Source organism: Oncorhynchus tshawytscha, linkage group LG11 (genome assembly GCF_018296145.1).
Source record: "Oncorhynchus tshawytscha isolate Ot180627B linkage group LG11, Otsh_v2.0, whole genome shotgun sequence".
Classification (NCBI taxonomy): Eukaryota; Metazoa; Chordata; class Actinopteri; order Salmoniformes; family Salmonidae; genus Oncorhynchus; species Oncorhynchus tshawytscha.
In genome coordinates this window covers 33,675,862-33,688,705 of record NC_056439.1, presented here as the reverse complement: position 1 = coordinate 33,688,705, position 12,844 = coordinate 33,675,862, and the positions used below count along the sequence as shown (strand labels likewise).

Here is a 12,844-nt window from a genome sequence, read left to right as displayed (position 1 = left end):
CTACCTATTTATTTTCATGAACTGGAGGTAATTTTCAATAGGCAAACAACAAGTGGCAACCTTGCTAATACTTACAAGGATTCCTAAATCATTGATAAGAATAATGAAAATGACTGCAGTTTCTACTGGTCATTGTTTTCAGGCTGGTTGTATTGTTGCTAGCTAGGTACCAAGCTAAAGCTCACTACCCCAGAAGTTGAGGTCAAACAAATGATGCTTTATTACCAACACGGTATTGTAAACACATCGTTCGTGGCCGGTGTTCACTTGTTTGCAGACTTTTTTGTACAGCTTTGACAGTGCTACTGTATCTTTTTTGACACGCAAAGACCCAAACAGCGTTCCATAGTATGAATGTTGTGAAGCTAATAGCAGTGACACTATTACTGTGTAACTCCGGTAGGGCAACATCTGAAAAATAGCACACTTGGTAGTGTGTACCGGTGCTTGACCAGTCGGCGAAAGACAACATCACCCACGACTGAGAACGGTTGCTTGTCAAGGTCAATGAATTCCATTATCTTGCCATTTCGCCCTTGAGTTGTCTCGCTGAAATGTTCTTACTCTTTCAAATGACTGCTCGACTTGTTGACTGCTCGATCCACACAGCACACATTGTGGGCTAGGTTAGGAATGCTGTGTTGCACGTGTAGCGCAAAATGGAGTCATTACGTCCTGTACCTACGTTCTATAGGTATGCACGGTAAACTAGACATCGGCCAACACCAATGTTTGCAATTTTAGCTAATATCGTCCGATTCCAATATGTTCCACTGATATATCGTGCATCCCTACTAAAAATAAATGGAAGCGGGTGATAAAGTGAGTGAGTAAATGGTCAGGATTGTAAGTGAGGAGCAGTGACAAACTCCATTTCATAACATTTATTAAATGCCGTGTTGTGATTCCTGTCCATCTCCTCCCAGCAGGCAACCATTTGTTACATGTTCTTGTTGTCACAAAAAAACGTTTACTCGGTTACTGAACGGAGCTCTTTTCATTTGATAAAAAGTGACTAGCAGTCTGTTTGATTTCCACACTGAAATTAAATTATGTGCTTTCAGTTAGATGATCCCAGATCATAAGTAATAAGACAAAAGAGTGGGTGATGAGACGTGGCAGAGAGAGACACTGGACTTTTGGGGGATGGGGTGGGAGTAAACTGCTATTTCTATTACCTAGCTGTAGGCCACAGAGGCGTAGACGAGGGTCCATGGAGGTGTGCAGCCGTCTCTTCTTCCTCCAGCAGCGGGCAGGGTATGTATACATCTGACCTGCAGCCACCCCTATAATAATAATACATTAAACTATTAAGAACTTTTCATTACAACCTCAAAGTGCTAAAGACAGACACAGAGACAGGAACTAAAGAAAACACCTCTCACGTCTCAATGCCCCCCACCCAGATACATAATGTCTTGCTTACTGGCCCTAAAAATCCTTACACAGGTGTATACAGTGTACTCGTGAAGTATTCAGACCCCTTCCATTTAACATTTTGTTACATTACAGCCTTATTCTAAAATGGATTAAAGAAAATAATTTCCACATCAATCTACATACATACATAATGACATAAGTGAAAACAGGTTTTAGACATTTTTGCAAATGTATAATAAAATTTACATCGGAAATACCTCATTTTACTAACCATAATTTTCACTATTGGTGAACGGATGATCTCCGGGTGTGTGGTTCCCACCATAAAGCATGGAGGAGGTGGTGTGGTGGTGCTTTGCTGGTGACACTGTCAGTGATTTTATTTAGAATTCAAGGCACACTTAACCAGTACGGTTACCACAGCATTCTGCAGCGATATCCAATCTGGTTTGCACTTATTGGGACTATCATTTGATGACCCAAAACACACCTCCTGGCTGTGTAAGTGCTATTTGACCGAGAATGAGAGTGATGGAGTGCTGCATCAGATGACCTGGTCTCCTCAAACACCCAACCTCAATGAGTTGGACTGCAGAGTGAAGGAAAAGCAGCCAACAAGTGCTCAGCATATGTTGGAAGTCCTTCAAGACCGTTGGAAAAGCATTCCTCATGAAGCTGGTTGAGAGAATGCCAAGAGTGTGCAAAGCTGTCATCAAGGCAAAGTGTGGCTACACTTTGGTTACTACTTTTTTGGTTACTACATGATTTCATATGTGCTTTGTCATTGTTTTGATGTCTTCACTCTTATTCTACAATGTAGACATTTTTAAAAATAAAGAAAAACCCTTGAATGAGTAGGTGTGTCCAAACTTTTGGCTGGTACTGTATAGTGTAGACTACTGAATAGCCTATTCGCGCCAAAGTTAGAGCGGCTCAATTCTCTTTTGCATTTTCAAAAAATGATGGTTCTCAAAAAGAGTTCTGGAATAGCTATCATAATCCTGTTGTGATGAATAATAATACTTAGTTTTGTATTGTTCTTCTCGTGGATTTGCTCAAACTGTCTTCCAAGTTATTTGCAAGGGACTTGTTGGAAGAGTGATGTGTTATGTAGGGTTTGGGAGAGAGCGAGAGAGAGGGAGTGAAACCCAGCCATTGTTTCACTCACACTTCCTATTGTATTGTTTTCACTGATGCTCACTCTGCTCTGCCTGTCACTAACACTGTGCAACATACCAGTGAATGTGATCGTGCCCAGTAGAGGAGCACTAGCTGGTTCTGCCTGGTGTCTACAGACTCTCCACTGAGAGAGGGCCTTCTCCTGTAGCTGGGCAGAGGTAGCTAGCATTGCAGCAAGCCAGAGTAAGTTGCTGGCTGTCTGACTGGCGGTGGTAGAGGGAGACTCGGGCTGCATGCAGAATCAGCTCCTTGCTGCAGGCTGCCTGCTCTATTTTTAGCCTGCAGCTCCAAGGGGGAGAGGCTGTCAAGTTGTGGAGAGTTGAAAGTCAACATGTGCAGACACATTGGTGATGGGCTTCGGTGTGAATGAGCCCTCAGAGTAGCTAGCATATGGTAGTTAGTGAATACCCCTGGCTCTCTCTCTTCTAACTAGGGTTGTCACGATACCACATTTTTTTACTTCGATATGATACCAGGTTTAATATCATGAGTTGATACTCAATACCAAAACAATACGCGATACCACAGCAAAACAACACACACCCCAAAAAAAGCTAGTCATAAAATAACTAAATAATATTTTTAAAATGTGAAAAATATCTTGATAACTGGTAGAACAAATAAAACAACACATTCTATATTCAAACACCATATTAAAACAGAAAAATACCTGACATTTTCCAAAACCATGTCTGAGACTCGGAGCTAGCCAATTTATGCTTTTTGAGGTCGTTTCGGTTCGATTATAAAAAAAAGGAAATCACAGATTTCGGTTTCAATGTAATAATTTTAAACATTAAATGCTTTGTGCATTATGTGGGATGAATGCTGTAACACAGAATAAAGAATACAACAAATTAACCGTTACTCTCTTGCGGGAATTCCACTAAAGGTCCGTATGTAACCAAACATAGCTGTTGCTCATACCATTTGCTTGAAAATTGATAAATGGTTAAAAAAAAAAAGAGTAAAGGCCTGGGTCAATAGACACACATACCAGCTCTACTAGTAGTACTGCTACTACCAGCAGTACCACACCTGCACCTGTCGACGACACAAGTTGTTCTGCTGCCACGAGCACATCCAATGTTAGCATCAGTAATTCTACATGTTGTTGTTAACCCAGCTAGTATGGACACTGACAGTTGTGAATCTGATGCAGCCGAAGAGCTACTGCCCCCTTACCTGGGAAAGCACCGAACAACAGACAGGGATGTTGGACCATCGAAGGGGTTCACTTATATTGGGAGTAGTGCCTTTCCTCTGCCAGTGTGTTATATGTGCAAAAGAACTATCTCACAACTCGATAAAACCTTCACTCTTGCACAGACATTTAGAAACAAAATATGCCAATTTGAAAAATAAGCCACAGGAGCTTTTTTAGAATTAAGATGACTTACGAGTAGTAAGACATGTATAAAAGCAACAGATCAAAAGTATATGGACATAGAACTTCTCGTATAACATCTCATTCCAAAATCATGGGTATTAATATGGAGTTGGTTCCTCCCTTTGCTGCTATAACAGCCTCTGCTCTTCTGGAAAGGCTTTCCACTAGATGTTGGAACATTGCTGCGGGGACTTGCTTCCATTCAGCCACACACATTAGTGAGGTCGGGCACTGATGTTGGGCGATTAGACCTGGCTCGCAGTCACTGTTCCAATTCATCCCAAAGGTGTACAATGGGGTTGAGGTCATGGCTCTGTGCAGGGCAGTCAAGTTCTTCCACACCAATCTCGACAAACCATGTCAGTATGGACCTCGCTTTGTGCATGGGGCATTGTCCTGCTGAAACAGGAAATGGCCTTCCCCAAACTGTTGCCACAAAGTTGGAAGCACAGAGTCGTCTAGAATGTCATTGTATGCTGTAGTGTTAACATTTCCCTTCACTGGAACTAAGGGACCTGGCACAAACCATAAAAAACAGCCCCAGACCATTATTCCTCCTCCACCAAACTGTACAGTTGGCACGATGCATTGGAGCAGGTAAGGTTCTCCTGGCAACCACCAAACTCAGATTTGTCCATCGGACTGCCAGATGGTGAAGTGTGATTCATCACTCCAGAGAACGCGTTTCCACTGCTCCAGAGTCCAATGGTGGTGAGGTTTACACCACTCCAGCATTGCGCATGGTGATGTTAGGCATGTGTGCGGCTGCTCGGCCATGGAAACCCATTTCATGAAGCTCCCGACCAGCTGACGTTGCTTCTAGAAGCCGTTTGGAACTCGGTAGTGAGTGTTGCAAACAAGGACAGACGTGCTTTAACAGTCGGCGGACCCGTTCTGTGAGCTTGTGTGGCCTACCACTTCGTAGCTGAGCTGTTGTTGCTGCTAGACGTTTTCCACTTTACAATAACAGCACTTACAGTTGACCGGGGCAGCTCTAGCAGGGCAGAAATTTGACAAACTGACTTCTTGGAAAGGTGGCATCCTATGACGGTGCCACGTTGAAAGTAACTGAGCTCTTCAGTAAGGCCACTCTATTGTCAGTGTTTGTCTATGGAGATTGCATGGCTGTGTGCTCGATTTTATATACCTGTCAGCAACGGTTGTGGCTGAAATAGCCGAATTCACTAATTTTGAAGGGTTGTCCACATACTTTTGTATAGACAGTACTAGTCAAATGTTGGACACACCTAATACACCTACTCATTCAAGGGTTTTCCTTTGTTCTATTATTTTCTACATTGAAGAATACTAGTTTAGACATAACCACTATGAAATAACACATGGAATCATGTAGCAACCAAAAACAAAAACGTTAAACAAATCAAATATATATTATATATTTGAGATTCTGCAGAGTAGCCACCCTTTGCACACTCTTGGCATTCTCTCAACCAGCTTCATGAGGTAGTCAACTGGAATGCATTTCAATTAACAGTTGTGTCTTGTTAAAAATCAATTAGTAAAATTGATTTCCTTCTTAATGCGTTTGATCAGTTGTGTTGTGACAAGGTAGGGGTGGTATACTGAAGATAGCCCTATCTGGTAAAAGACCAAGTCCATATTATGGCAAGAACAGCTCAAATAAGCGAAGAGAAACGACAGTCCACCATTACTTTAAGACATGGTCAGTCAATCCGGAAGATTTCAAAAACTTTCAAAGTCTCTTCAAATGCAGTCGCAAAAACTATTAAGCACTATGATGAAACTGACTCTCATGAGGACCGCCACAGGAAAGGAATACCCAGAGTTACTCTGCTGGAGAGGATAAGTTCACTAGAGAGTCACCAGCCCCAGAAATTGCAGCCCAAATAAATGCTTCACAGAGTTCAAGTAACAGACACATCTCAACATCAACTGTTCAGAGGAGACTGCGTGAAATCAGGCCTTCATGGTCAAATTGCTAACAAGCAAACTACTACTAAATGGACACCAATAATAAGAAGAGACTTGCTTGGGCCGAGAAACAAGAGCAATGGACATTAGACCAGTGGAAATCTGTCCTTTGGTGTGATGAGTCCAACTCAAGAGTTTTGGTTCCAACCGCCATGTGTTTTTGAGATGCAGAGTAGGTGAACGGATGATCTCTGCATGTGTGGTTCCCACCGTGAAGCATGGAGGTGGTGGTGTGATGGTGCTTTGCTGGTGACACCGTCTGTGATTTATTTAGATTTCAAGGCACACTTAACCAACATGGCTACCACAGCATTCTGCAGCGATACACCCTCCCATCTGGTTTGAGCTTAGTGGGACTATCTGTTTTTCAACAAGAAAATGACCCAACACACCTCCAGGCTGTGTAAAGGATATTTGACCAAGAAGACTGATGTGCTGCATCAGATGACCTGGCCTCCACAATCACCCGACCTCAACCCATTTGAGATGGTTTGGGTTGAGTTGGAACGCAGAGTGAAGGAAAAGCAGCCAACAAATGCTCAGCATATGTGGGAACTCTTTCAAGACTGTTGGAAAAGCATTCCAGGTGAAGCAGGTTGAGAGAATGCCAAAAGTGTGCAAAGCTGTCATCAAGGCAAAGTTGGCTACTTGGAAGTATCTAAATTCTAAAATATATTTTGATTTGTTTGACACTTTTTTGGTTACATGATTCCATATGTGTTATTTCATAGCTTTGTTGTCTTTACTATTATTCTACGATGTAGAAAATTGTAAAAAATTAAGAAAAACCCTTGAATAAAAATCCTTGAATGAGTAGGTGTGTCCAAACTTTTGACTGGTACTGTAAGTATTCAGACCCTTTGCTATGAGACACGAAATTGATCGTCCTTGAGATGTTTCTACAACTTGATTGGAGTCCACCTGTCGTAAATTAAATTGATTGGATATGATTTGGAAAGGCACCTGTCTATATAAGGTCTAACAGTTGACAGTGCATGTCAGAGCAAAAACCAAGACATGAGGTCTAAGGAATTGTCTTTAGAACTCCGAGACAGGATTGTGTTGAGGAACAGATCTGGGGAAGGCTACCAAAAAATATCTGCAGCATTGAAGGTCCCCAAGAACACAGTGGCCTCCATCATTCTTCAATGGAAGAAGTTTGGAACCACCAATACTCTTCCAAGAGCTAGCTGGCCGCCCAGCCAAACTGAGCAATCAGGGGAGAAGGGCCTTGGTCAGAGAGGTGACCAATAACCTGTTGGTCACACTGACAGAGCCCCAGACTTCCTCTGGGGTAGATGGGAGAACCTTCCAGAAGGACAACCATCTCTGCAGCACTCCACCAATCAGGCGTTTATGGTAGAGAGGCTAGACGGAAGACACTCCTCAGTAAAAGGCACATGACAGCCAGCTTGGAGTTTGCCAAAAGGCACCTAAAGGACTCTCAGATCATGATCATTGGCCTGAATGCTAAGAATCACGTCTGGAGGAAACCTGGCACAATCCCTACAGTGAAGCATGGTGGTGGCAACATTATGCTGTGGGGACGTTTTTGAGCGGCAGGGACTGGGAGACTAGTCAGGATCAATGGAAAGATGAACAGAGCATAGTACAGAGAGATCCTTGATGAAAACCTTCTCCAGAGTGCTCAGGACCTCAGACTGGGACGGAGGTTCACCTTCCAACAGGACAACGACCATAAGCACACAGCCTAGACAATGCAGGAGTGGCTTCGGGACAAGTCTCTGAATGTCCTTGAGTGGCCCAGCCAGAGCCCGGATTTGAACCCAATCAAACATATCTGGAGAGACCTGAAAACAGTTGAGCAGCAACGCTCACCATCAAATCTGACAGAGCTTGAGAGAATATGCAGAGAAGAATGGGAGAAACTCCCTAAATACAGGTGTGCCAAGCTTGTAGCGTCATACCCAAGAAGACTTGACTGTAATCGCTTCAACCTAGTAGGTGCTTCAACCTAGTAAAGGGTCTGAATACTTATGTAAAAGTGATAATTCAGTTTTGATTTTTTTTATACATTTGAAAACATTTCAACAAACCTGTTTTTGCTTTGTCATTACGGGTTATTGTGTGTAGATTGATGAACGAAAAAAACAATTTAATCCATTTCAGAATAAGGCTGTAACGTAACAATGTGGAAAAAGTAAAGGGGTCTGAATACTTTCCGAATGCACTGTATATGAATAGTTCTCCCTGGAGGGAACATGAACACTATTGGATATCATTATATTAGACATGTGTGTAGCTGTAGTGCCCAGAGGGACATATTTAGACAGATGACATTACCCACTAAACGTCAACTGAATGATAGTTTTAAGGCAATTCCATGCTAAAAGAGTGATGCCGAGACTCCGAACTTTCCCTTTAAAAAATGCATGTCAAACAAAAACCAATGATTGCAAAGTTAAACAAACCATACAACTGTAGAATGCAAAATGACTACTTTGAACAATTTCAACTGAACATTAAACAAAAATGCATTTACTTGAATAACAGTGCAGATGCAAAGTTTGGTAAGAGAATGACAGCATAAACCGCAATCATTGTTTTTATTTGACATACATTTCAAAGTGAAAAATCAGAGTCTCAGCAACACTGTTGGCGTGGAATTGCCCTTTAGTAAACCACAGAGCCAGCCATCATAACTCCCAACCAACAGAATAGTGCTTCTCTACCCACCAGGGCTGCGATGGTGGCGCTCCATCCAGATGTAGCAGTTGTTCTGTGCCACACCGGTCTGGGAGTCCAGGAAGGGCAGGCGCACGCTGCGCTCGGCACACAGGCGGGCATTGTAGCTGCGGCACTGCTCAATGGCCTCTTTGTAGAACTGGTCACCCAACCTGCAGCAGGGAGACAATTCAGACAGAGGTCAACACCACATGTGGTTGGCAGAGACATGCATTTGGTTATGTGGCTGTTATAGACACTGAAATAGGCCAAAATACCAGATTAGTGGCTAACCAGACAATTCATTTCAGCCATGACTCACTGACCACCATGGACCACTAGAAATATCCGTACAGATCGTATGTTCTTCAGGGGAAGAGAAGTTTCCATTTGACTGGCATATACTGTACATTAAGCCATGTAGATCTTGTAGACCTAAACCCAGCCCCAAACAAAACTATAAGATGAGTTTGTATAGGCCGTCATTGTAAATAAGAATTTGTTCTTAAATGACTTGCCTAGTTAAATAAAGGTTCAATAAAATAAATAAATAAAGGTTTTCCTGATCTGACAAATTATACACCATGTAAAACATTATAGGGTTGGTATTGGCTACATTCTGGAAGCATATTTTCACCTCTTCATCCTCTGTACTGCTCTGTCGGCATACAATCAGGGATGGCGGGTCATGGGCCGTTCCCTAGCGACCAGCAGAAATGCAATGATGATTACAGTCAGCTTTTAAATCATGTTAATGACCAGGGTCAATCAAATAATCAAACAAACACTATTCCCAGGATCTTCAACCGCTGATTGGAGTGGCTCTACCATGGACAAACAACGTGACTAAGATGAATGTTGTCTGTGTGATGCTTACATTGCTCTTTGCGGAGACTGGCGTGACTTTCATAGAGCCTAGCCCAGGGTTCCCCAACTGGTGGCCCGTAGCCCAAATTGGCCCATCAAGTTCTGATATATATATATTTTTTGCACTTTCATTCATTCATTTCAAGACTGTAAAACACCAGAAAATCAGCTCCAAGTGAGGTTTGAAATTATTATGTTTTAGATAAATATTATATCTGTTTGGGCTTCTTGCGGTCAATTCGCAGATGATTCTACAAATGCTTTGTAATTACTTTCCGACCCCTTGACCATCCGCTCAATAGAAAAAAATAATAATAATTGGCCTGCCGCTGAATCTAGTTGATGATCCCTTGCCTTTCCTTTCATCGTCTGGAAGAAAAATCTGGCCTTAACAGCCATATACTCTTATAATCTCCACCCGGCACAGCCAGAAGAGGACTGGCCACCCCTCAAAGCCTGCTTCCTCTCTAGGTTTCTTCCTAGGCTCCTGCCTTTGTAGGGAGTTTTTCCCTAGCCACTGTGCTTCAACATCTGTATTGTTTGCTGTTTGGGGGTTTAGGCTGAGTTTCTGTATAAGCACTTTGACATGTGTGGATGTAAAATGGGCTTTATAAATACAGTTGATTTGATCATGACCTCTGGGTCGCTAGGACATGACTGAATCACATGACTGATTCTACACAGTAGTGAGCCTTGGTTTCTATTTAGGGTGATGACTTAATGAGGAAGATGATGTGCTGGGCGAGGGTATCACAATATAGAATGTGTTCAAAGATTCTCATGTCTAACATATAAAGATTTACAGACACTACTACTGCTAACATTATCTCAATGATCTTATAGTTTGTGGAGATTTTTTCCAATGCCGGTGATAGTTTGGCAGCCCCTTAGGGTATCAATGTTAATATTTGCTGTGAAAGGAGGATATTTCACATTCAAACCTTCAGTCCCTGCCACACAGCTCATATGGTAATTAGTCTGCTTAATTAATCTCAGCAGAGCCGCTAGCACACAGACAGGTTTTAATTTGACTACATCAAAGATGAGGATAAATGCTGAATCTTACACAAAAGGCAGCAACATATGCCTGTGTAAAGTTCTACCTAGCTGGGCCCGCCACTGGTATAGCCTACCCATAATACATTTTCACCACATGTTCTCGATTACAATACGCACAAGCAGCCATTTTGAAAAGACACACTTAATGAGGCGCTATAATCGTAGCTCTCCCAGCCTCAATTAGAGATACGGAGGTCTGTGAGAAGAGGAGGCATTGGCACGCTTGGGCCGGGCAAAGAAGGCCAAATCCGCTTTCTCTCTCTCCTCCTTGTCCTACAAATCTATCCTCTCTTTCTCCCTAACTCTCTGATTAGACAACTTCCAACAGATAGACATGCTTGGAATGTTTTCCCTCACATAGAGGAAGGCACTGCGGTAAGACAAAGCCACAGTGTTTGAGGATTCTTGGAATGAGGCTGCATGTCAGTGTGGTTGTGAAGAGTAAACAGTTCCAGGTACACAAGGCAATAAGAGGGAAAAGAGAGAGAAAGAAGGGAGAGAAAGAAGGGGAGAGCACGAGAGAGACGGAGAGCATGAAGCTCAGAGAGAGAGGTTAAAGACAAACCATCAGAACGGATAGCATGGTAACTAGCAGGCTGCATTGTTTTCCTTCCTCGTGTAATAAACCAACAAAGACAGTGAATAGTAGGCTAGATAATAATGCCAATGATATTCTTTGCCTTGTGGAAATTTCATAGCGCAATGACATTTCTAAAGGTTCTAAAACTAACCTCTGAGCAGCACAGGAATTTTTACAGGAACAAATCACAAACTGGGGTTTATGCACATGCAGAGTGGCCAACTGGTAAGCGCTCGCTTGAGGGTTTAATATAAAATAATCCATCTGAAAAGGTGATTGAGCAGTGAGTGACAGAGTTTATTCAATTTTAAATAAACCTCAAGACTAGACTACTGATAATAATGATGACTATTATGCCTGCCCAAACTAAAGCACCACGTTCCTGGGACCAGAAATGACTAATATGTCATAGCCCCTCAATCATGTTTCAGGATTGTATGCCATAAACAGCTACAACACATGTAACTGTTGAACAATACAGTCATTAGAGGCTACTAACCTACTTAAAGAACATTTAGGCCTTAAACTACCATCATGTCATGTGAATCTGAATGCTGTACCTAGATCACTTCAGTCGAGCTTCAGCGTCTGACCAAAAACATCCAGGAGGATAGAAAACAAACAAGCCGCGAAAGTCATGTTAAAAGCTCCCTCTGTTATGAGGTGTCAACTGTCTGTCTCAAAGGCTGCTGCATGTCTTTCATCCTACTAGTGCACTGGCCCTGAGCAGCAGATGCAGCAGCCTAGGTGAGAGACATCTCCAACACTCATCATGAGTGACAAGCCTCAGCGTCTGAGAGCACAAGAGGTGAGAGATGTGCCGCTCATACTCACATACGTTTTTTTCCCCCCACTGTCCGTTATTTAGCACCTTTGTGTGACATTGAAGTGGTTGGAAGGTTGTTCCAATGGTAAAAATACATAGCAGAGCTAACCAGACACAGACACTGTTGTGACTTAGCTACAGTAAGGGAAAGCTCAAAAGCACACATCATCTTATAGATGTGAGTGAGGGGGAAACAACAACAAAAAAATATTGTGGCTGCTGGGGCCTCCTCGATCAGTGTGCTCCTGTCAACAGTCTGGGCGTCGCATGTCTGTGCCCAGCCCTTAGTTTGAGCACTAGATGAACACACATTTTGCATAATAGAGAATGATAACTCAGTTTCTATGAGGCCAGGCAAGCCAAGTGATCTGCAGAAGCCTAATTCAGAACATTAATTCCATTTATTTTTACACTACATTTGAGGAACCCCTAGAGTTTTATACTGAGCAAAAATATAAAACACAACATGTAAACATGTGTTAGTCCCATGGAATATGGGGGGGAAAAATGCACATTTTTTTCATTCTTCAACATAGAAATGCTACCAAAAAAATGTATTGAAACTTGTTACAAATGGAGTCACACAAGATTCACAGAATTACATTTTGAAAGAGGAAGTAAAGTACTTTAAGAATATGTTTTTGTTTCAGTCTCCTCCATCTCCACTAACCGAAGCTAATTGTATGGATTTCTTTCCTATTAATAATGTAAAATTAACATCTGTACAGAAAGACTCTGTGAAGGCCAAATTACAGAGGAGGAATGTTTTGATGCAATTAAAGCCTTTAACTCCAGGGCTGGATGGCAGACCAGTGGAAATATACCAAACTGTTTTTTGATATACTCAGAGGACCATTATTAGCATGTTTTAACCACTCCTATATAAACGCAACAAGAATGTCTGATTTCATTATTACTGAAACAG

At 42.2% G+C, this 12,844-nt stretch overlaps 1 protein-coding gene across 1 annotated transcript in view; it reads right to left on the bottom strand.

Moving 5' to 3' along the window:
• LOC112261805 (zinc finger protein DPF3) overlaps positions 1-12,844 on the bottom strand; it is a 33,339-nt gene that overhangs the window by 14,395 nt on the left and 6,100 nt on the right. Inside the window, exons 2-3 of the mRNA XM_024437420.2 lie at positions 8,600-8,760; positions 1,179-1,286 (exon numbers count right to left, since the gene is read on the bottom strand). Coding sequence (XP_024293188.1) covers positions 1,179-1,286; positions 8,600-8,760 — 269 coding nt within the window. The remainder of the gene's footprint in view (positions 1-1,178; positions 1,287-8,599; positions 8,761-12,844) is intronic.